This window comes from Chaetura pelagica, unplaced genomic scaffold (genome assembly GCF_000747805.2).
Source record: "Chaetura pelagica isolate M959 unplaced genomic scaffold, ChaPel_1.0 scaffold72, whole genome shotgun sequence".
In the NCBI taxonomy this organism is placed as follows: Eukaryota; Metazoa; Chordata; class Aves; order Apodiformes; family Apodidae; genus Chaetura; species Chaetura pelagica.
In genome coordinates, this window is record NW_009952560.1 from 3547151 (window position 1) to 3571990 (window position 24840).

Sequence of the window (24840 nt, forward strand, 5' to 3'; positions counted from 1 at the left end):
GGAAAGAGTATCACTCTCGTACCCAAGTGCACATCCTGTGATTAAGGAACAACTGGGTTCTTTTCTGCATTTCTTTAGGACAGTGCACAGCTGTTCTGGGATTCGCAAGGTTTTAAAACTTAGCTTCATTACAGTATTGTCAAAGGAAGCATTTGACCAATTGTTTTACCAGCCAAGTCCCAGGAATCCCATTGTGCCCATGTTCAGAGGTTGAGAGGGTTGATCCTGGTTTTTGTCCCATTCAGCTCCTCGGTTCTCTGCTAGAACTGCCAACCTGAGCTCCAGCCCTGAGGACTCTGGTGGCATTTGCAACAGAGAGTCTGTTCAGTCTCTGTGGTCTAGGACGGTGCGTAACTGAAGTGTAAGTGAGGCAAAGTGCTCAGTCAGGACTGAGGAAAAGACTGAGACAGAAGTTGCTTAAGCAGAAAGATTATGACAACTACCCACACAAATGACGTACAAAGAAACGAGACTTCCTGTTTCTAAATATAACCCTTAGCTTCTAGAATAAGGAAGAAGCCACCAAACATTCACATAAGTACAACTGACCATAAAGGAGCTTTTGGATCTCCTACAAAGCAAGTCCCCTCCACAATGTGCAGCCCCAGGAATATGCCTGCTTGGTGCATCAGAAGTCAAAAACCAGCCATCCTGGCTGGCTGTGCCAGCAGCAGAGTCCTCCTCCCTGACGAGAATGCCTTGGCCCCATGACCGCTTGACCCAATGGAACATGTTCTGTCCTCATCAGCCTATCTGCATTTGAACATCTTTGGGCCACACTTCATCTGTGCTGGACCTCATCCAGCTAGCAAACAAGTTGAAAAAAAAATAAAAGATGAGAAAAAGCAGAGGATAATATCATGGAACAGGGCTTGAGAACAAAGAGTATATGGAGGAAATGTTGCCTAGCATGAAAAGAAAAGGAATGCAAACTCCTGGGAGAAAAAGAAAGCCACAAATTCATAAACAAAAAGCTAGTATTAGTCTGAGTTTAAACTGAATACAAGAGGGTAAAAAGCTTTATGTTATATCCACTGCCAAACCACTAGTCAACCAGTCTCTTGCTATAAAAACAGCAAATACTGAAAGTGCCTTTCTTTTTCTCCCCAAGCTTTTGCATCTCTGCTGCATGCAGGTCATAGCACCGAGCAGAGACAGCAGCTTTTACACAGTCAGATATACCAGCTTTTTGCTTCTAGTAGTAAAAGCATTCAGACTCACATTTAATGACTTCAAGGTTATGGTCGGAAGTAATTTGTTTCCAATTTCTGTCTCTGAGGGCTGGAACAGCCATAATAGTGGGAATACTTCAGAGGTTTTTTTCCTTCATTTTGTATAGCTGAGGCACTTATACAGGAAAGGCACTTTTATTAATATATACAGCAAAGACAAAGGTTGAAGTATTTAGACTCCTCTTAGTGACAATGTATATTTCTGGAAACTATAGATGCAGCCTCCATCAGGATACTTCATCAGAGACCTACAATTATCTTTGTCTTCATAAAAGGAAGCTTAAAAAATACATATTCACAACTTTTGAGGGAAATATTCTGAATGGTTGGGCATACAGTATTTTGCTAATTTAGACTAAATAATAGAATGTCAGAGTATCACCCTAAAAACAGCTCCAACATACCCCTAAGCATACTTCCTAAAACTGCACAGGGTGTCTGGGACCTACCACAAAGTCAAAGAACTCCAAATAAGGCATGGAAACAAATAAATCATTTTCTTCTAGCTTGGCTCGTAGTTGCTAGCATATTTTATGCAGAATAATTAAAAAGAATTATTTTATCCAGGAGCTACTTGTACAACATGAAACTGAAGTGTAACATGAAAGCTACATAAAGATTACTCTGGTCAGTTACTCTATGCTGTTGAGATTCCTCCAGATGGTATGAAATTGAATCTGATGCTAGTCCCACAAATACCAATAAGACCAAACCCAGTTTATCAGCCATCTCATATTGGTGTCAGTGCTGCCTCTTCTCCTGAAGATACCCACTGCCTTTATCCATAAGCTGGTGTACTGTCTCTTCCCATTTAGCATTCCTCTACCCATGACAACTGCACAAATAGCTTCACCATAAAAGATGGTGGATCTTCAACAAGTGGATCCCAAATGGATCCTGTTAAACCAAGTACAACTTTGATAACAAGAATAATCATGATTGTGCACTGGAGAAAACATCTGGTCTCAGATTCACTTCTCCTCTGTTCCACAGGATGAATGTGTATGGAAAAATACATGAAAACAGTTCTTTTAAGCAAATCATGTTCATTACCATGGTAGCAATTCCCTCCCCTCTCTGGAGAGGGTGTATGTGGCAGAAACAACAATCCTCAGTTCTACTGATCATGGGTTAAGTGCCTCTTGATGTTCTGTGTTTCCACAATACATCTGTGGATAGTAATGGGCTCAATCTAGAGAGGCTTGGCCCCTTGACAAATGTTCTCCACAGAAAGCAAACAGAACCAGGGCACTTAAATAACACCACAGTCACTAATGATATGATTATGGAAGGTGATAATGCAACAAGAATGACTCTCAGCACCTTCCAGGAGTTACGATTCATGGGAACAGAGCCTGTTAGAAAAGAGGCACCCATTGTCTACTTCACACTGTTGCTATGATGTATAATCTTTTTAAATAGATGAAAAATAAAACCCCAACCACAAGACGACAGAGAAAAAGCTATTTTAACATAAATAACTTGCTCTCAGCAGGCTTTGTGGTTTAAAGGACTTGTAGTAATTGAGTTCCAGAGCCACAGAAGCAGTTCTCAAGTCTGGTCATCCCATCACCCTACATTATACACCATGATGTCAACAAACTCAGAAAGGCAAAAGGAACAGTCTGGCAAAAGAGATGACGTGCCACTGCACAACTTTTACAGAAAACCATACATTAGATTAAGGTTGGGTTTTTGTAACAGATATTTTCCTCCAGGAAGTTTTGCACAGAGCCAATGAGCCCAAAGCCTTATTTCACTACAATTCTTTTTACTGCTGAAACTTTTTTACCACCTCCCCTGTCTAGTTACTAAAAATCAGTGGCCAAAATACTAGGAAACATTAATCTAGGCATTAAAATATGACAACTGAAATGATACGAACGATCATGCCACAGGTTATGCAATCCCATTTTCATCCTCTTTTCTCCTAGTTATTAAACTGAAGTTCCACTTTATTTCCATTCTAGTGATTCTCTTTTCATGTTCTAAATAATTAGCATTCTGAGCTCTCCTTAGCATTCATATATTTTTTTATATCAAATCACTGTTTAAATAGGGATCTTAGAAGTGACACAGCAGATTACAGAACCTAAGGCTTCCTGTTTCCCCTCAGCTACTGTAAAATCATGAAAGTTCTTTTTTAAAAAAACAAGCAAAACCCTCCAGGCCACTACTAATTTGTGCTGCACTTCACTCAACTCTCTCCAGTGTCCCTCTCTTGTTTTATGAGATTGCCTCCTGGGGCACACACTGGAGTTCAAAGCCAAGGAATGTTCCCACTGTAGTCAACGCAAGGATGTATGTCAGGAGCAGAATGTAAATTTCTATCTATAGTATAAGCCTTGTAAGGATTAAAACATTTAAAAAGTGGAGCCTTGTGTGCTGGCCCCCAGGTCTTATCCCAGTAAGTTCCTAGGTCACTAATCCAGCTTTTCTCAGGCAATCTGGGACATGGGTAACAGTAGCTGCTACTGAGAGTATCGGTTATTCTAATCCACTTTGATCATGCTGCTTAATGAAATCTGGTGTCTTCATCACTGAAACAGAAAGGAATCTTCCTCTTCCTGACCAGCTCAGATCAGGACCTGTGACCAGACCTCAAAGGCAGGACATTCTGCCAGTGAAAAAAGAAGCCAGGCAGCCAAGCAGCAAGTCTTTTATTTTCTCATTCCACTCTGTCATGGAGATGAAAACAATTTGCAACCAAAGTTATCAGTGGTTCTGGGCTTTATGGCAGAAAGAACATGACAGCTTATACAGGAATTTGAACAGATGATGCCTCATGGACACAGGTATTATCCATGGAAAAGTCATCATGCACATCATCAGGGCTCTGCCTGATGGAGCTGGTTACCTCATTCCCACCACTGCAGGGGCTGAGGCAGGAAGGAGGGTGACGTTCTTTACTCCATTCCAGTTCTTTGTACTCAAGAATGACAAAACTCCCTGTGGAGCTAAAACATCAGCCTTATCGTATGAGAACAAGGATCTGGGAAAAGCAAGTTCTAGCAGAGCTAGTGAGTGCAACACAGACTGCAATGGGAATAAGAGCCTGAGGAAGCTTGTCCAAGAGATAAAGCCTCTGAATGAAGCAGTGAAGACAGAGAGGCAAGACTGCCACCATAAATCAGTACCGTGTTTGGCCTTTGGTTCATCTGACTTGAATTTCTTCCCTGAAACCTTACACATCACAGCCCGAACCTCTCAGACTCTCCTGGATCACTGTATGTTTGTTAGTCCTTTACCTGCTTGATCTCAGTAACTGCTGAAAACTCATTCTGCTGCTTTAGAAGAGCAACCACACAGGACAGCATGAACATAACAAGAGCCTCAACAGAGCAGGAACCCAAACAACAAAGCTTTTTCTGAAGCATCATCTGGTCAGTCCCACAGCAACAACACCCCAGCAGCCATATCTAAAGCAAAGACTTCCACTGTCTGCTGAAGCATGGACACACTTTCCCCCAGAGACTAATAGTAAAAGGAACAACAAACAGACCCGGGTAGCCTTGCATGCCTCCTGGGTGGCCTGCTATCTACTACAGTCAGCAGAGATTCAGCCGAGAAAAACAAAACTCCCTTTCTGTTCTGTCACAGAGGCAACACTTCTTACTCCTGGTGCCAGCCTGGGATGGACAGGCCCCTATATTTTTGCCAAGACACATCATGATTTCTAAAAGCAACACATTTAGTTCAATGTGGGTGTAATCAGAGTGTAAACTACAGACTGACTCTCAGAGAATACTTCTAACTCATTAGTTAGGTTGGTTTTGGAGGAGCAGAGGAAGCTCACCAGATCTGCCATTTGAAACAGAGAAGGGCACCACTGTCAGGAAAACATGTCACTCCAGAGATGGGCTTGCTGGCTTAACAGAAGTTAGACTTGAAAAAGTCATATTACATGGATCATTTTCTGAGGACTGGATGGGAATGTCACCCCACACCTTCAAACCCAAGACAGGAGAATTTCAGTAGATGAGATATAAAATACATCAACCCAGTGTAAAATTTACAGCTTCAGGGCTGAGCACTGCAGCCTTTTAGGCAGTTTCACAGAACTGGAGGTTAAACCCTGGCTTTGGACTTTCTAAGGTGTGTCTTAATTCAAGAGTTCTCTCTCCTACCTGCCCTTCTGGGAAACTGGTGTGAGTCAGATGAAAATGCCAGTGCTAAGAAATTACTCAAAGTTTTATAGATCAGTTACTTGAAGGGAAAGCAACTCTCTTTTCTTTCAAACTCTTGCACCCTGCAGCTAATGCTTCACAAAGAGCTGGTTGTGAAGAAAATAAAATACTTTATTATTTACTTTAAAAGATGGACTCTGCTTTCATTAAAGACTTGCTCCAGGGTGCATATCATGTGGTGATAACTTTTGCTTTTGTCTTCTGCTCCAAGTAACAAACAATATTATTCTTAAAGAAAAATCTCACCATTATATCAAACCAAGATAATCCTGCCCACTCTGCCTATATCACAGGATGAACTGATGTCTACAATTGCCTTCTGTAACTCAGCTACACACAGAACCAAAGGCCTAACGACTGCACACAAACAGTAGCCAGAACTTGATAAGCACAGCAATGGCCATACAAGAGCTGGACAAATCATTTTGCCTGTTTAACACTGAAGATCATCTGCAAATAAATAAGACATTCTCAAGCTGTCAAAACTTGCTTTGTAATATCCCATTAAACTGCAGCAGATTGGAAAGAGCAGGGCCCCAGGCTGCAAAATTTCATTTTGCCAAGGCCACACAAATAAATATTCCTTTGGTTTTACAGAAATGACCAATGAAAAAACTCTCACAACAGCACATTGCCCACAGAAGCCTATAGAAAAAATATTAGAATATAATTTCAAAACCTGATGCCAAATAGAAACTGCTGCACATACACACTTTCTTTCTCACCATCAGCAACCTTTGATGCAGTAAATATTTTGGGGTTTGTACATAAATGACTTATGACAATGTCATACTTGGGACTCCAGTGTTCAAGAAATCTGAAGAAAGCAGATGGGAACACTCAGTAAAAGTGAACACGCAAAACCAAGCAGACTGAAAAACACAGATTTCTTTACAGTGACATTGCTTACTGCACACCTGTAGGAAAGTGATGAATTCCTCACCAGAGAAAAGCAAAAATGGAGCTATTCCCTTACCTGGTAACCTTCAGTCTTCTTTTGGCACCATTTCAAGAGAGCATTCCTCTTCGAACCCCCATACTCCCGAGCCAGGGCTGCCAGTGGGTCCTTTCTCTCCACACTAATCCAGGGAAGCATAAAGGAGAAGTAGATAAATATCCTTATTTTTTACCAGTGTGTCAATAATATCTGTATGACAAAGCAGAATGGTAGCACAGAACCTAAAAGGAAATCAAACTAGTAGCTTTCAGAGCTTGCATTCTGTACTTGCCTTCGGATGACACAAATTCAGTTGGTATGACTGCACAAGAAGAGCTCAAAACCCAGCAGCCTGTGGGTGTTCCATGGCTTGTAATTAACCCAGAACTTCTGCTATTATTTTGAACAGCTTTACTTCCAAATTTTCAAGTAACTTCTTTGCTTTACTACAATTTAGGGTGTAGAATTGAAATAAAATATCTAAAGAATCTGTAAGAGCAAATTTACATCCAATTAGGATGCTGCAGAATGAGTTCTTGAATTAAATCTGGAAACTGTACTGCAGAGTCAAGGCCTGAAGGACAGTTAAAGAACAGTCAAAGACCTGAACTGTCTCAACCCTACAGCTTCTGCTGTTAGAAATAATGGTGGTGATCAGAGGAATTTATTTTTTTTTCCTTAAGACAGAAGAAAATTGTGTCCAGCTTTCCCTTAGACCTCCAAACTTTCAGTTTTTAGCTCACTTTACCCTTATGAACTACAGTTAGACAAGGAGGGTTGACCCCTCATCCACTTGATGGAATTCTTGAATACACCTTAGTGGCTCCTGGAATCTTGCTGTCCTCATTTTGTCATGTTTGTTCACCTTACAAGTAATTGTGGTATTCTCATCTGAATGTTGACATCTGGATCTTACACAGCCTGGTAATTCTGAACTGGACAGACTGAAGAGAGGGTTTCATCAGATGAAAATATTCATCCTGGTGCCAGGTAATGCTGTCAGTCTTTCCAGTGTGCTGTTTTTCCCAGGAAACTGAGTTGGTACCTGAGTTTACTTTGGGGTTTCAAGCTGCTGGGGGTAGAGGTAAGCATTCTGCTGCTGAAGGCCATTGGGGGTTTGCTCAGGGATTCCAGGGAGGGGCTTTTACGGAGGTAATGATCTGGTTTCAGCTCCTCGTTTCTCCCCTTCAAAAGGTCTGTGGGAATTAAAAAAAAAGCTGTCAGTTTGCAGTCTGAGAATCTGATTAATCACTGTCCTGCCACCCAGCACACAATATGCAGTCTGTTGTTTTGATTCTAAACAAATGTAGTCATTTGTTCATTAAACACACATGAGGCTAGGAAACCTTGAGCAGATTAGAGGTGATCATAACAAGGAATGGCTTTGATGATTTCAACAGTCCAGGCTGCCTGGCTTCCTGTGATTGATGCTCCTGCTGGGGGGTAGGGGCCTCAGGTGAATGAGGGGAAATACCAAAATCTACAGTCCTAAAGGTTCAAAAGCTGATTGCCAGATATCTTCAACAGATGACTGACCAGCCCTAGTACAATGATTTCTTTTCTGCCATGAGCAGACTTGTAACAAGAAAGCCTCTTGTCTCCTGAACACAACCCAGCACAAGGCAGCAGTAAAAGGTACTTATCACATGGTGTCACATGGCATCCTATCTGACAGAACTTGGGGAAGCCTCAAGATATCCAGAGCAGATGCATTTACATTTTTATTACACGTTATGTATTTCTATGTCTTTTAGGATACATAAATTTACACGTGTAAATATATATATATATATATATAAATGAAACAAAATTAGTAGCCACAGAATCCAGTGTTGGGAGGCTGTTGAAGAGAAGCCACAGAGATCACAGAAATCAAAGATCTCCCTGGGGTTATCCCTCATGAGCAGAGCAGTGTTTCAGAGTTGATTGCTTGTTACTTCCCTATGTTAATTATCAATTAACACCATATCACCTAGAGGTGTGAATTCCCTCTTATCTCAGCTTCAGCAAAGGCTGGTATGACTGAATCAGTCCTAAATTTCTTTCAACCACTAATAGCAGAATATCAGCAGTTGCCAGATAAAAACACCCTTCCAACAGGCATGCAGCTGTTCCTGCTTTGGTTCTTGAGTGTCCTACAACTACATCAGCATTTGTAGCTGCTGAGAACTAAAGGCATTTCTACACCTTCATTCCACTCACAAAGGGCTGCTTAGCTCCTATTTATTAAGAAGTCCAGATGGAAAAGGACAGAATCCACACCCAGGAGACTGTCTCATTTCCAGCAACTTGGATGTTGGCAGTTTTGTTGCACTGGATTCCATACACTTTGCTCAGAGTCACCCTTCCTTCCCCTCACCTGTCCCTTCTTGGTCTACACCATGAATCCATAACAAACAACAAACAGAACAGAGCAGAAATTTATGAAATCTTTTTGTTGATTTTTTCCACCATATATTCCAGATGTATCACTCTTCTAGCTCCCCATTATGTTGGATTTCTGAGGAACTGCCTCAAATTTAAATAGCCATGCCAATCAGGCAAGCCATGAATGCTTCTTGGGACCATTTTAAACTTAAGAATATTCTGCTTAGAGAAAGAGATCTACTGCAAAAGGCACATGAATAAACAAAACCTGAGCATGATGAAGAGGAATGTAGGTTTCTCATTAGTTTATAAGAACAGCAAAAAAAAAAAAAAAGTGCTATTAAATTGTCATTAACATAACTGATCTGGCTAATACATTGGTCTAATTAGGAAGTGCTGTGCCAACCACTCAGGATGTGTTCATGCACGGTACAGAGAAAGGAAGGAGAAGGAAGGATCCCAGATAGGTACAAAGGCTATTGGAAGCATCTAACTGGGAAGAAAAGAGGGAGAAGATGAGGGCATACTAGGAGTAATTCAGAAAGAGAAACAGGATAATAATAATATGAAAAATATGCAACATGATTCAGGAAAAATCCCAATCTGTGAGCACGACCTGCACTGCTTAGGGATACTCAGTGGTTACTGGCTTGAATCACACAGCAGTGCCTGAGGTGCTGTAAGTTCACAGCACTCAGCTCTGTTGTCTGAGTCTCACTTGCATGAGTAATACACCTCCTTTGACTTATGTCTGGCTGCTAGGAACTCCATCACAGAACCAGCAAAGCTCTGATTCTAAATGCAAATATGATAGGTCAAAGATCAGCTCCCTCTGCAAAGCAATCCATTCTCCTCTCCAAGGATGTAACATTTGGTTCATATTAAGGACATCACAGAGTCCTGCTGTGGTACTGGTCAGATGGAATCAGCCAGAAGATTATTATTATGGAGACTACTTCACTGAATTTCCTTAGGGATATATTTTAATTCAGTGTTGTTTGCACAGGGCTTAGATCAACTGCCTTCTAGGATTATTTAGATTGGAGCCAGAGCTATTACAACTTCGTAGTGAATAAGCCTTTGCTATGGATTATTGGAACTAAATTAAACTCAGGTACAAAGAGAAGCTGTAAATACAGGAACTTGTTAGATAAGCAACCATAATTTTTTACTATACAATGGCTAATGAAGTATCTGTTGATTTTCAAAGAACAACTGTCTATAGGTAATAACAGTAATTTTCCATGGCCTGAAGTGGGATATTTATTATTAAGGACTAGCATTATATTACACAGTTGCCAGACTATTTCACTCCACAGTAGACTGGTAGAGATTAAAAAGTTCTAATGTTCTGCTTAGGATCACTGTAGGTAACTCTCATGCAAGGAGAAGCCAGTAGCATAGACAGGATGTTATTTTTTTATGCTGCCATCTACCCTCTAACCTGTTTTCCTGTTCTGATCCAGGAACTTTTCATCTCTGAAGGATGGAATTACCTGAAGAGTCTAAAGATGAAGTCATGTTCTAATTTCTCTCCTGCACTAGCAAACTATTGCAGAAAATTCAGTCTACCAGTGAAGAAGTGTGACAGATTTTATTTTGTCCCTCCCTGCAGTTTCACTACGGGGATATAATATTTAATTTGTCCTTAAAAAATCCATAATCTGCTGTTAGTAGCTTTGATTCCAATGCCACAATTACATTCAGGACCAGATAATCAAAATAAAGGGCCCTAGGGAAAATGGGAAGAAAACACTGGTAGAAAAGAATATTAAATGACAAGAGAACAAAAGCAAAGTGTGAAATAAAAACAAACGTATCTCTTGAGAACTCTCAAAACAAACTATTTTGAGACCAAATATGACTACTCCTACAACAGTCACATCAGTATCTGAAATGTTTGATGTATTTCAAATGAAGCTCAATTTAAAAACAAATAAACCCTCAAAAGACAGTGCTTTGGACTTGGTTCCAGATACATACATGTTGAACAAGATCCAATCCTCTCCAGTTCCACAGCATGGATTAGAGAGGTGCCATGGATACTTTGGAATAAAGAAGGCCAGTTTGTGTTGGCAAACCATAATAAATCAGCTATTTTTTAGTTGGCTACAAACAAGATGGGAATGGAAGCACAACAAAATTAATAAGCTCTCTAAAACAAAGACTCTGAAGACACTTTTTGATGTTTCCTTTGACCATATGAGAAGAGGGAAAATGGCCCAGGCAGAGGCCACAGTTAAGGACAAGATTGGCTGGTAAAAAGAGGCAACATTTGCATGTTTGCTGCAACTTACCTGCAAGAGGAAGGTCTGAAAGATCTGCATGTCTCCCAACACCTTTACTAGCTGGCTTGGCATTATTATAAACAGAATGCCTCTGTGAAATAACAAACATATAAAGGTAATTAAAAAGTACTAGCCATCATGCTTAAATAGGCAAGAAGAAGAGATGTTTCTGCTATCTCAAGATCACAAAGCAGGTGGAGGGATACAGAGACCTTTCAACAAGGTATCAGCTGCATCTGCAGCTGGAGAAAGGGTTGTGAAACATAAAAGGGCCAAGAGACAATATTTTTAGCTGGTAATATATTGGTTCCTGAGCTATTTCACATTTCTATTTTTTCTCTTGCCAAACATAATCTAGTGTCTCAAACACAAAGTAAGAATGCCTGTTCCTACCCCTGCCTCTGTCCCCAGCACCCTGAATCATCAGTCAGGTGGATTCTTTCCAGGGAAGCTGTGGAAGCCCCATCCCTGGCAGTGTTCAAGGTCAGGCAGGACAGGGTGCTGAGCAACCTGGTCTAGTGGGAGGTGTCCCGGCCCATTAAGGGGGGGACATGATCTTCAAGGTCCCTCCCAACCCAAACCATTTCATGGTTCTATGCAGCCCCAGCATCTTTGAAGGAAATGTGCTCACACATTTGTTACAGTCTTTCAAAGTCACTTGATTCTTCAGAACATTCACCTAAACACCCCAGCCTACTAACTGCTTTCTACCTAGAGGGGTAATACCCTGTTTTAAGCCCAGTGACCATCCAGTCAAAAAGCAAAGAATGTCTTCTCTAGCCTAGGAAGGTCAGCAGTCTGCTGGTGTGCCACTTTCAGCACATGTGGAAATGAGGAAGCACAGTGCATTTGCTTCCCCATCACTCACATCACAATGTTTCCAATATCATTGCACCACAGATTTGAAAATTGCTAACAGAAAGCTGACAGGTGCAGTGACATAATGCAGATATCATGACCTTGTGCAGTGGGAAAAACCCACTAACTGGAAGAGCTCTTCAGTCAGCACTGTATGAACTCACTGGGTAACTGTGTGCATGCATCTTAACTTCTTATCCCATGTCTCTCAATTCACACACCAGCTACCTAGTTCAGTTTGATGTTTCTTGTAGCTCACTCTTGATAATCAAAACGCACTTTTGGGTCAACAGTTACAAAAGTTCAGAATTGTATTCCAAAGAGTTCACATCCGTCCACTGAGACCTCTAAGCTGAGGTCAAAGACAAACTCACTTTGATCCTTTTTGTTAGTACTACAGCATTTGATGTTTCACAGCAAATAAACAGATGAGTTTCCCCTTCCCCCTGTCAAGATGTGCCTGTTGGCCTGCTGGGGCTCTCATGCTGTAGCAAACACTGCATCTACCCATTTTAAAACTATCAGGATGGAAAGGGGTCCTGGTACCTGCATGGGGGAAACAGCAGCTGCTGGGGCTGTCCTCACTGGAATTCCACTTAGAGGGCTCCTGGGGACTTTGTGAACTGTGATATTTTGTCCAGTGCTACCTGCAAGGAAAAAGCATGGAAACATTTGCACTTCAAACTATCTCACTCTTGTCAGAACAGGGAACCACTGGTGTAATGACATTCCACAGGCAGCATGTATCAAGCACAGACACCAAGTATTCATTAAGAAGCAAGAAGCAGCACAAAGTGGCAAAAATGACCTGTCTCTCTGCCAGAAATGTGGTGGTTTTTTACTACAATAGACTGTGTTCAAATACCTGAGCATCCTAAGTCAAAGGATTTGATCAGTGATTTCACAGTGGCTGCAGATTCTGATGGTGTGGGAGATGCTCTGCTGATGCAGACTCCCTGCCAGCGGTTGGTTGTATCAGCCTCTAGAGATTCCACCTCTTCAGCTGTCAGCCTGCAAAGCAGAAACCAGATCAAAGTCAGGGGCAAAAGGAACTGCAAGCAGAGATTAAAGGTCTTTCTGTGTAAAAAGGCAAACCCAACGAAGCACATTTTTTACTGTCATGCCCAGAACAGGGACCACTGGTCAAAATGTTCATGTTCCTTTCTTGCAGTGTCTGGCAAACATCACATCATTGAGTATAACCAACTTTTCTGTGGTGTTAACCATATTGTCTCATTCCTCATCCACACATAGGATGGAGGATTACCACAGAAAAAACCAGTTTGATGAAATTTGTGAGTTCTCACTGATAATCACCTGAAGAAGGGCTTTCAACACAGCACAGGGGCCAAGGGGCTACTGGGGTCCTCAGTGTATAACAAGTAACCAAGGAGAAAGATGTTATTTTGCCCTCTATGTTTCCAACTGGCATGGCCATTACTAAAGTAATTATTACCAGTTAAAAGACCACAACTGAAAATAAAATAAGTAATTGGACAGGGCTCAGGTGAGATCCATAACAATTAAACCCAAAAAATATACTTCAGAATGAAAACCTTGGGAAATGTAGCTCTTACAGCTCATCAAGGACATCTGCTGAACAATTAAACCCTCAGTTACACTCCACAAGCAGTTATAAGTGGAATAAAACTGTTAAGTGCTTCATCCTAACAGATACAATATCAACATTCAATGGCTGGAATGAAGACAGACAAACTCGAAATAAAGCTCATATTTTAACAGGAAGGATCATCAAGTTACTTCGTGGAGCAGAAATTTTGAAGATTAGGTGTTGGACTTACAGGAGTTAGTACAGGAAAGGCCACAGCTGTGGTTAACAGCAAATGTCATCATTCAACCCAACCATCTCATCTACTCATGCATTTTACAGCTGTGCCTGACACTGCCTTGCACAGACACTGTACTTACCTGCAGCTCCCAGGTAGGCTCCAAGTGTAATTGAATTGCTCAGCTTTAGTTTAGGAAAGCTGCAATTAGAGAAAGTCTGATCATGTAAAAAGAGGGTATTTATACATTACTTTCCTCATCTCCTTGCTGCTTGAGAAATGTGTGCTGATCTCCAGGTTCTGAAGTATCACCACTTTCCCTGCTGTTCAGTACTGTAGGCACCCAGAGCTACACAAACACAACATCAGAAATTACTCCCCTAGGCAGCTGGAGGATTCCATCCAGAAAGTGCCTGTAGGGCTGAACAACTTCTGCTGAGCTAAAAATAGAAGCCTCTTTCTTTTTGGCACCACAATCTACAAAATGTAAGGGCATAAAGAGTATAAATGAATAAGAGAATAAGAGTGACTCAAGTTTCTATTTTTGGCAGAGCTTAAGGAGGTGCTGTCTTTAAGCAGACATTGGTTATTTCTTTGCTAATTCATTCAAGCTCCTTGGTGTGCCAGGGGAGGCTGCAGAGGCACATGGCTAGAGAAAAAGCCATTTCAGTTCCCTTCTCCATTTAATCCACTCAGAAGGAAAGGCAGATTGGGAAAGATCCACTGAGCTCTGAGGAAGCCAGTGTTTTGCTCACCAGCATTAAGTTCTACCCTTCACTTTTTCTTCTGTGGCTTCATAAACAACAAAGCAAGAGGTGATAGCACCTGCACTCGTGTCATGTGAAAACACACCAGCTAAAGAGTCCTGCATCTAGGAAAATATGGAGGAAGGACAGATTTTTGCTTCATGATGCCAAGCCACTCAGTGCAACCCATTACACATCACATTATTTCAAGAATTATATAGGGCACTATGCCAGAGTTTTGGCTGGTTATTCAGGTAACAAGGGGACACACAAGGTTTGTGGAGTATTATCAGAGTAAGAGAAAGGAATACTAAACACAGAACATCTTGAGAATGAAGCAAGCCAGAGGCATCTCTAGGCACCCACTGCTCCATTGGTTGGGATTTAACTCTGAGCACAGCTCAAACCTCACAGACTAATCTTCAACTAGCCTTTGACTGCAAAGGGACACAAACATGATAAATAGAGTGACTAGAGCAGCCCTTTTGCCATGCCACAGGACAGTCAGTTGAGACATCACATGCCATTACCTTGCCATTGTACAGAGTAATTATGGAGATTCAAGTGCTGGGGCTACTACCGGTTCCAATTTCCTTCAAATGCTTCCTGTAATCTTGTCTATTTGTAATAGCCTTCTAATGCTCTCTGAAACAACCTCCTAGATCAAATACAATCATATCAGAAAGCTGAGGCCTCTCATGCTGCAAACTTGAGTAGGAAGAATAGTGCTGAGATCTATTTGCTTCAGCTAAACCCACACATGCCAGCAACCAGCAATGGACAGTTATGACACTTGGTACCTTCCATTTCTAAAGCTAAGGGGGTGCAGGTGTGTGCACATAAGGGTTTCTTAAGAGAGAAGTGGAAGAGTAAGTGCTTAACTCATAGTAGCAAGCTAATTCAAGGGGACAGTATAGGAGAACATGGCTTTGCAATATTAAGCAGCCATAACTTCAAACTAAAACCAACTCCGTTGCACAGAATTTATTCAGTTTAGCACAGCTTAGGCCATCTGAGACAACCAACCAAGCCCTACTACAAAGAGGATGGATCTGAACGAAATGTCATCTACTGCTGTATGCTTTCCTTGAAACAAGAATGAATGGTTTCCACAGATCAATGCTGCAAGTGCAGCTGGCTGAAGTGGAGCAGCTCCAGGAGGAAGCAGAGCACTTTAGCCACAAGGAATTAAAATGTGCAGTCCTTTTCACAAAACCACTGCCTAGTTTCATACAGTCATTGCTGAGAGAAGTAGATGCAGCCAGTATTTCTCTAATGGCAAGTTAGTCTCCTTGTCTTCCAGGTTTGAGGTATGTGGGTAACAAACAGCCAACAAAGTGCAAGTCTTTCTGAGCTTACTGGATGGATTTTGGCAACAGCAGCTTTCATGTGTTTGTGTAATTTTTAAACTGCTCCAATGACCTCTTTGTTTCAGGTGGCCCAGGACCACAGAACCATCTTTTCAGAATTACTCTGCCATCTCTGCCACAGTTCCTGTCATTGTTGTGATTTCTCCTGAGCTCCAAGGTACACAGAGAGGGAAGACACAGCTACTGAGGCACAGAACAGAAGAGAGGCCAAGGGCAGGCAGCAGACAATTCCAGACACTTAAACATTTATTTGGCACTTCAATTTATATTTCTTAAAGATAAAAACCAACATTCAACAGCTGCCAGCACAAAGAAGAAAGGCAACACAAGTGTGCATATATGCAGACACGCCAGTAGCACGGCACAGAGGTGAAGGCCATGCCAAAGCCAGGACATCCTGCAGAATTCTCTACAGGCTCAGCCTGCTCTGAGACCAGGCCCTGCTATGTCTTCACATCCAGGAGAAAAGGCTGGGAATCTCACAGCCAAAACATGAAATTCCAGTCCTGGAATGAATCCTGATGATTTTCTGGTAAAGACGGTGGTGTCCGAGTTTCTCCTTAGCATCCCAGGAAAGCTCTCTCCAGGTGTCTCCAGTTGCAAAGCTGGACTTCAGCAAGTTTTCCCTGATCATCATATACTTCACCTGAGTTAAGTGCACGAGAAAGACTCCTTTGTGAGAGGATATTTACTAGGGGCTTGATGTGTCAATTTCTTTGCCTTCTGATGTCTCTTATCTGCAGCTCTCACAGTCAGGAAAAAGCTGACATGGGACATCCTCTGGGAGAGCCATGGCAGGACACGCTCCTCAGGCACACCCTGCTTCCCAGCACACAGCGAGTCAGACATGCCACCCAGTGGTGAGTGCCTTGTCAATGCATTATCAGAAATCCTAAATCACCAGAGCAGATTATATTGAATAAATGCCTTCATGTTTCTATTCAGTTTTCCTGCTAGACTTCAGTACCCTATCACTTGAGTCTGTGTGTGTACACACTGATCTGTATTCATACCTGTATTTAGTCACACACTGATGAATATAATTCCATATGGAGAACTCCATGTGTATGTACATTGGATTTTACAAATTAAACATACACACTCAGTTTTATTTTTTGCTTCAGCATAAAATGGCACGTATGAATTTCTGTTTCAGGACAAATATCCCCATTCCTCAAAAAAACTCTCAGTTATTTCAGTTCCCCAAAATCTCTGTGATTACTTCCTGTGGCCTAGTTGGCTTTAGACTAATCCAGAACTTTTTCCGCCTCATGGAGTCTTCTGAAGAGAGAAGCCTTCTGGAACAAAGGAATGGGATCTTGCCCATGGGGAGGAGGTGGACCTGAGCAGCATTCACACTTTGTGATACATTTGACTTCTGCAGGGCATAAAAAACCTGGAGGTGCTTTCTCAAATTGAGACTTCCCTTTTTCAGCTGCAAGTTGAAGGTACGTCCTGACGCGTCTCACAGGCCTGGATATGCATCCACTCAGGGCTGTGTTAGCTGGTGGAGATCAGGCACCTGTGGAAATAGAGACAACAATTGGGGGAGCTACAAGCAGCAATCCAATGGCCACCCTGAGGTACAGCTCTGTTTTACAGTTAATCATCCCATCACCACTAAATAAAGGGGAGAGGATAATGCTGATGGTGCTGCTAGGACAGTGGGAGGAGTGCTCTAGCACCCCAGGAGCTCAGGGGTGCACCCCACTAACTTTAGGACATGGGGGGCAAAACCACCATACAAAAAAAAAAAAATCTTTGTTGCTCAGATTGGAAGAAATTAAGAATTTAAAGCCAGAGAACCCATTTCAAAACAGGGACAGTAGTGTTCCTGGCTTTCCTCTCCTCTAATCAGTTAGGACTGCTAATTCAAAAAGGGTAAATGAACCTGTCCAGGCAACTGGAGCTGCTCAATCGCCAAGTTTCTTTTTCAGGGTCTTCACACCAAAGCAGATGGGGTAATCTCCATCCAGTGCAAAAAAACTCCAATCACAAACAAAGAAAACCCAAAAAAACCCCCAACAGACCAACTCTGAGGAGTCACTAACTACAGTAAACAAACAGGACCCCAAGGATGCTGCTCTGACATTCCAGTTTGCTTACTTGGAGAGCAAAATGAACTAGCAAACCTCTGTAAGACAGAACAGCTGCAGAACACAGGCACAAATGAGCAGCACATCAGCACACACAGACTGACAGCAGGGTTTAATAGACACAGAGTACAAGCTTGTTTCCAGGAGAAAAAGCATGTAACACTGCCATGCTGTGGCACTGAGACTTCAGGAGGAAGAGCAGAAGCAAATTAGTGGGGTAAATCACAATCTTCACTTTAGGCTTCTGTTTGAATATTTGGTTAATTTTTTTATTATTCTAAGAAGTCACTAATTTCATTACAGATACTCTGTTTTCTGAGTACTCCTAGCAGCCCAACTGTCTTTCCTCCATGTTCTTGGTTCAAGGCACAAGATGTTGTAGTGCCAAAATGATTTGGGGAACTTGAAGGGAAAACGTTCAAGCAAGACCTTGAAACTTTCACTGCCGCTGAAGAGTATTGCCAGAAAGGCTTGGAAAAAGGTGTGTAGTGAAGGCAAAAAGAGCTGTCCATAATTTGGGTATTTTCTGCTAGCTTTCTTCCCTTGTTACAAATCCAATATATATGGATACATATATTCCACAATATACCACTTAAATATTTGATCCTAAAACAGCTACAAAAATTAATTTATTTCTAAGGTCAGTGTTTTGAAAAGTTGAAACTTGCTACAGGATTATTGGATAATTCAGGTTGGAAGGGACCTCAGAAAGCCACCTGTCAAAGGTGAATCAGCTATGAGGTCAGACCAGGTTACACAGGGTCTTATCCTGTCTGATCTTGAAAACCTCCAAGGATGGAGACTACATCATTTCAGTTTCCACCACCTGTGAGGAGACAGTTATACAACAGTGGTTTGTAAGCTTTTGCATTTAATGCAGAGAAATAACATTAATTAGTATGTAAAATCTCATTAAGACTGTCTCAAACATGGGTTAATTAATTTGCAGGTTTCAATCAGTACTAACTTGGGACAAGTTAACTCCTCTCTTCCTTATTCCATTTGTTTGATGCTGGTCCAACCTCCCCCCAACATTCTTAGTCATAGAATTAGACACTTATTCTGTGTTAAAGATGCCTTTGGGAGGCTCTTACCTTCATTCAGATGAACTCTGATGACCACATCAGGATTTTTTCTGCAAGTTCTTTGGCTGTTCCTGAACCAAAAATGACTTTTTGTCTGCTTAGAAGAACGTAACGGAGAAATCAAACTCGGAGGCAGGAACTCAGGCAGCCACAGGCAAACATTAAAATGACAGGATGTCGTAGGAGATAAATTGGCTTCTAGATCAATTTATGAGGTGGAGTCTAATGACCCTCAAGAGATGGCTGAGATTTTGCCAAAAAAACCCCCACCTTTGAGCAGCAAGCTACTTGGAAGGTACATTTTCCAATCAGAGCTTAAAAATGAGACAGAAAACTTCCACTAGGGAGTGTCAGATATTCAGCTGGGTGCACAGCTGCTCAGCATTAGCAAATCTGAGGAATTCTTTATAGACTGTGTTACGGTATCATGCTACAAACTGTTCCCCCACAGGGCTGAGCATGCATTAGGTGTCATGGCAGGTACCAGACTCTGCTGCTGATTCTGAGCTGCAGCATCTGTGAAAGATGACAAAGTAAGGATGAGAATCTTCCCAGAACTTTCTGGGTGAAAGAAGCCAAGCTGCTGGGGAGGACAGAGACCTGGGGAATGCAAAAATAACTGGAAGTGTAGACCTGGCTCTCTTTAGGAGCTTTGGCAACTTGAAGAATGTGTTATACAGGTCAGTACAGGTTTAAAATTTCAGTGCTTAGCTGTTGATCCCTGGTTTGTTTAGACAATCACTTACATAAACTTCATCATCTTCTCCACACCATTCAGTACAGGAATTTTGCACTCTTTGCATAGACACTGCGAGTCAAATCAGTTAAACTGACAGATGCAAAATTTGGTCTCAACACCTGCCTTTGAAAGTCAGTAACTATCACCCACTGCAGACAGGATCTCTGGCTCCATGACCAATGTAATACTCAGAGCAAGCTCTACAGATAAGTCAACATGACACAAAGACAGACGCAAAGATGTGTGTGTGAAAGAGGGAGAGACAAATGCCAAAACTGACTTAATTAATTGTGTCTGAATATCTCCTCTGAAACCACCTATGTATGGGTTCTAGGGGCTAATTTTAAAAGCAGTATTTGTAGCTCGGGCTCCTTTGCCAAAGAGTTGACAATGTAGCCATGTTCCTTATACATGGAGGATAAGTAGCCTAGTTTGCAAATTAGCTGGTTTTCTTCTATTTAGTTTAAGTATTATCAAGCACATCTTCAGATTAAAAACTAAAAGACTAAAGAGGGGAAACTGCAAGTACATTATTCCTGTCCTCAAATATACATCCCCACTTTAAACAAGAGAAATTTCATTAAGAACAAATTAGGAATGGAAACAGAGCCCAGAACTTAAGTAATGTCTGGTAATCATTTTGTCTGAATACATAATCTGTAATAGCTTTTCTTTGCATCCACTGGGGACTCTGATAATCAAACTGGAGCTTAAACACATTCCTTTATTTTTCTGAAAAGAAGTACTTCTGTTTCTTCAATCCACAATTATAATCCGTACACGTCCACACAAGGGCCCTCCCATCTCATCTACTGTACAGCTGCTGTGGAAACTTGTGCAAATCAGTGAGTAAATACATGCAACATGTAGCTGGACTGTTATTCCACTTGGAAGAAGTGACAGGATTCACTATGTTCCTGTAGCTATTCTACCAGTGGCCATGAATCTACTAGGAAAGAGATTAAGTGGAAAAATCTAAAGGAGCAAAATTCATTTGGCACACGTTTTTGGTAAGCAGTCCCACTGTTCATGTTTCCCCTGTACACATTTTCATCACTGCAGCTCTGCTTTTGTCAATGCAAAGAAGAGCTGAGCACTGTCTTTTTTAGAAATGTTGTTCCTTCCTTCTAATACATCTTGTTTTCCATTTCTTCTTATTTAGTACTTCAATTGTAGTCTGATTTTTGCCATGAAATGTGGTACATAGAAGTCATGCACTGCATAAAAGCCACATTGTGAGGCATCTGTCTGTACTGGCTCCAGGTTCAATTGTACAAGTCACTTTTGTTCTTACCATGCTCCCACAGAGGAAAGCCCCACATAAGCAGCTTATCATGCTGGAGTGTATCTCTGAATGGTTCCCAGTCACTGTTTCCCCTCCAACCACTGAGACTACATCCATTGTTTTATAGGTGGGTCCACATGCAGGCACTTCTGGGCTAAATACTAACCCAAGCCCCAGTCCAGACCATTTAATACACCTAATCACATAACAGGTTTCAAACTAAGGACAGGAGATGAGGAATCCTAGTACTTGCATTGATCACTCAGTCAACATGTATCAAACTCAGAGAACAGAAGTCCAGCTAGTCCTTATTTTAAGTTGAACATCTACAGTTCCTTGACTCCTCTCAGGTTAACTAGTTCTTTTCTGGATAACCCACTGAATGTTTATGTAACAACCAATCTTTCCACAGATGGTTTAATACAGCTGCACAGAGGGTTTTGAAGGCAATAAAACACAGTGGAATACCTGAGAACAAAGCTATCAGAGGATATTGGCAATTGCTGTTACTTAATATCTGCTGATTAAAACATACATGGCCCAGTTGACAGAACCAGACAGTTAAAAAAGAAAAAACAGAAACATCTCAGAATAAGAGACACAAAATCTGTCAGAAAAGTTAAAAACAGACAACGTGCACATCCAAGCCAATGAATAGTTATTGACAAAGCACTGTTTGCATGCATGTTAGAAGTCACAGAGATCAGATCTAGGCCTTTGTAAGTAACCAACCTGTTGCTGCCCTTCACTTCATCCAACTCCTTCTGCAGTCTAGCACTCTTCTCCTCTTCCTCCTGAAGCTTCCTCTTTACCAACCGGAGCTCCTGCTGGGCTTCACACTTAATGTCATTGGCTACAACCACTGCAGTCTGGAGATCAGCTTGAAAACGTCTCCACTCTTCTGCATCTTCCTAGAAAAAGCAATTAGGGCTTCAAACTGCTGTGAAGATGCACCTGCTTGAGCTGAGCACTTAGTTACTGATCTCTCTTTCAGTGGTCACAAGTGACCAGGATTTCACCACAATTTCAAGATGATGCTGAGGCCAAACTGAACACTTGTCTTTTTACACTGTACCAGTGAGATTGCCAAAGAAGAAACTGATGCTAAGCTCTCCATTCCAGTACAACTACAAAGTTCTTCCTATAGTAATTGATCAGCTTTGTGATGCTACTACAAGCACTGGTGCTGAAAAGAGCCGATTGCTACTCATGATTCACAAAGGAACAGCTGTTCCAAAGTAGAAGTTCACAGGTAGAAAAAGCAAAAGTAATTTGCTGAGAATGTATTATATTTTTCCTTCACAAGCAAAGAAACAGCTAGAAATAGGAGAATGAAAAATGAAAGGATGTAGAAAGACCTTTCTGCAATTGTTCTAGAAAAGCACAATACTTCTCTCTAATCTAATATTGCAATCAAAGCTCAGCTTGGTTTTGTCATGGGATCTAACCCTTACCTTCATTTGCTTAGTCAGAGCCTTCAGCTGCCTCTCTGCATCTTGTTTTTGTTCTTCCAGCTTCATTGCTTTACCTAGGAACAGTAAAAAAGGGAAAATATTATGAAACACAAAGGGTGAAAAGTAAAAATGGGGAGGGCAGGGCAGCCTATTTGGTTTTGCTTCTAGCAATGCTGCTAAACAGACTAAACTGAAACAAGGATGCTCTGTCAATAGATCAGAAATGGAATCAACAGTAGATTTGCTACTCAAACATCTCTGAAATAGGTAATTATTTTGAGGCGTTAAATCAGACTTGCAAATCTAGAGAATGGCACGTGTAGGTTCACTTTATACACCCCCCTGGAGCAGCGGGTCTCTCTGGTAAGTGCAACGTTCCCCTTCTGCCAGCGGGGGGCAGCTTCCCCCCCACAGCACCTCTCCTGGAGAGCTCTTGCCAGCACTGCTCTTGGGGAGCTCCTCCCTGGAACCTCTTTAAAAGGCCAGTCATTCCAGTCTCTAGAACGGGCAATAGAGGCTTGGAGACTGTCTCTAATAGTATTTCTCTAGCACTAACTGTTAAAAACGCGACTTCTGTGCATGAACAGAAAGGACTGGCCACAATGGGAACACTTCTAAGGTGGGGCTCTTGTCATATCAAGACAAGCTTCCTTCTCCCTGTTGCAGCCATAACTCAGCCCTATGAATAAATTCACTTAAATCCCTTTTTTTTTCCCCCCCAGCTCCACCTACTTTCTAGGTCACTGATGAGCTGGTTATTGTGAAGTTTTATTGCACGATGTTGCTCCACCTGGTCCTCCAACTCAAAAATAGTCTCTTTCAGGTTTTTGATGTCTGCTTCATTCTCTGATGTTTTTTCCTGCAGCTTCTGGCTGGTCCTGCTCAGCTGCTCAGCCTGCCTGTCACACACCTCCTTCAGCTGACCACACTCATGCTCAGCCTGGAAGAGAGAAAAAGCTGCAAGTCTGTCTACATTTCTTAATTTCTTTCTCATTAGATAATTCACTGGGCATCTCAAGGACTTCAGAATGGAACCTATGATTTAATCATTGTATGAGTTTCAATGCTGATGAGAGAGTTTCAGGAATCACAGATGAGCCATGAATGAGTCTTCTTCCCTAGCCATAAAGATAATAAAACAAGAGGCAAGGAAGGAAATTAGATTTTCTGTATGGTGACTATAATCGCTGCAGGTAATAATCAGGAAGGAATTGTACTCCTGGAAAGCTCCACATGTATTTGTGTATCACATTCTGAGAGTGGTATCACTGCCAAGATGATGATCAGTTCATCCACACTAATAATTTTTATGCTTTTACCATGTGCATTTTCAATTGATTGTGAAAACATACCCAGCAGAGCAAGCTACTGCAGGTAAGTATTTCTGGATATAGGACATCTGGAATTACTGAATGGGAAACCTGCTGCACTTTGGTTTGTTGGCTCAGGCCCACAGATCAGTGCTTCCAGGTTTGGGGGGAGATCTCAGAGTAGGAGCAAGCTCTGGAAAAGCAAGGTGTAGGCTGCCAGTTCCATGAGCAGCATTGGCACAGCCTGACTGAAGGGCAGCCTTACAGAAGCCTGTGGTCTTGTTTGGGTGTCACAAATAGCCAATGATTCCAAACAGCTTAATTTGAGGGAAAGGAAGAGTAAAAAAGAGGAAATGTGTGGTTTCCAAACCAAGCAATAAAAGTTTGGTACAGAGTCTGAGCACTCAGCAGTTTTTCATTTATACTTCAGAAACCGTAGCTCCAGTGAGTACTTGGGAGCTTCCTCAACTAACTCCATTTGCTGTGGTCACCTAGTGAAGCTGAAAGGACATCTGGATTTTCTAAATCACTCAAATCATGGAGGTTCTTTTTGGCAGTGCTTTCTTCCTCTGCAACTAGCCAATTTTACTTGTGGTCTCAAGATCCCTTCCCCACACAGGAAAGGTGGTACACACTATCGCTCTTTCCTAAGCACCGCCTCCTGATTTATGAACACCTGTTCTATGATGCTTCACATTGCAGCTCTTCTGAACATCCAGAATCACATGGAAAAACAAAAACAGCAAGTGACTTAAGCTTGCTTGGAGCCTATCAAATGAGACCGAGAAAAAAAGTATTTAATGAAGAACAATTTTTGGCCATTATTTTACCCATCCCAAAACAGAATACTACTCAGTTTTGTAAAAAGATTTTAGTTTGATGAAAATGATCTCATCAGGAGCTTGACCATGCATCATTAGTCATGCTGCTGTAAATACCAGCTTCTCTGAGCATTAGCTCACATCCCTGTGGCCTCATGACCAATGACACCCATAGTTCAGTACCAATTCATCATTAATAATTATTCAGAATTTAATATTCGTTGCTAACTACTCATGCCCTTCCCTTCATCTGGATTACTAAGTGATTTTCACTAATA

The 24840-nt window shown here is 41.6% G+C and overlaps 1 protein-coding gene across 1 annotated transcript in view; it reads right to left on the reverse strand.

The window, feature by feature from the left end:
- SPECC1 (sperm antigen with calponin homology and coiled-coil domains 1) overlaps nt 1–24840 on the reverse strand; it is a 68905-nt gene that overhangs the window by 9651 nt on the left and 34414 nt on the right. The window contains exons 4-12 of the mRNA XM_010009089.1: nt 23164–23371; nt 22432–22505; nt 21693–21888; nt 13211–13228; nt 12735–12872; nt 12416–12516; nt 11021–11102; nt 7402–7552; nt 6396–6498 (exon numbers count right to left, since the gene is read on the reverse strand). Coding sequence (XP_010007391.1) covers nt 6396–6498; nt 7402–7552; nt 11021–11102; nt 12416–12516; nt 12735–12872; nt 13211–13228; nt 21693–21888; nt 22432–22505; nt 23164–23371 — 1071 coding nt within the window. The remainder of the gene's footprint in view (nt 1–6395; nt 6499–7401; nt 7553–11020; nt 11103–12415; nt 12517–12734; nt 12873–13210; nt 13229–21692; nt 21889–22431; nt 22506–23163; nt 23372–24840) is intronic.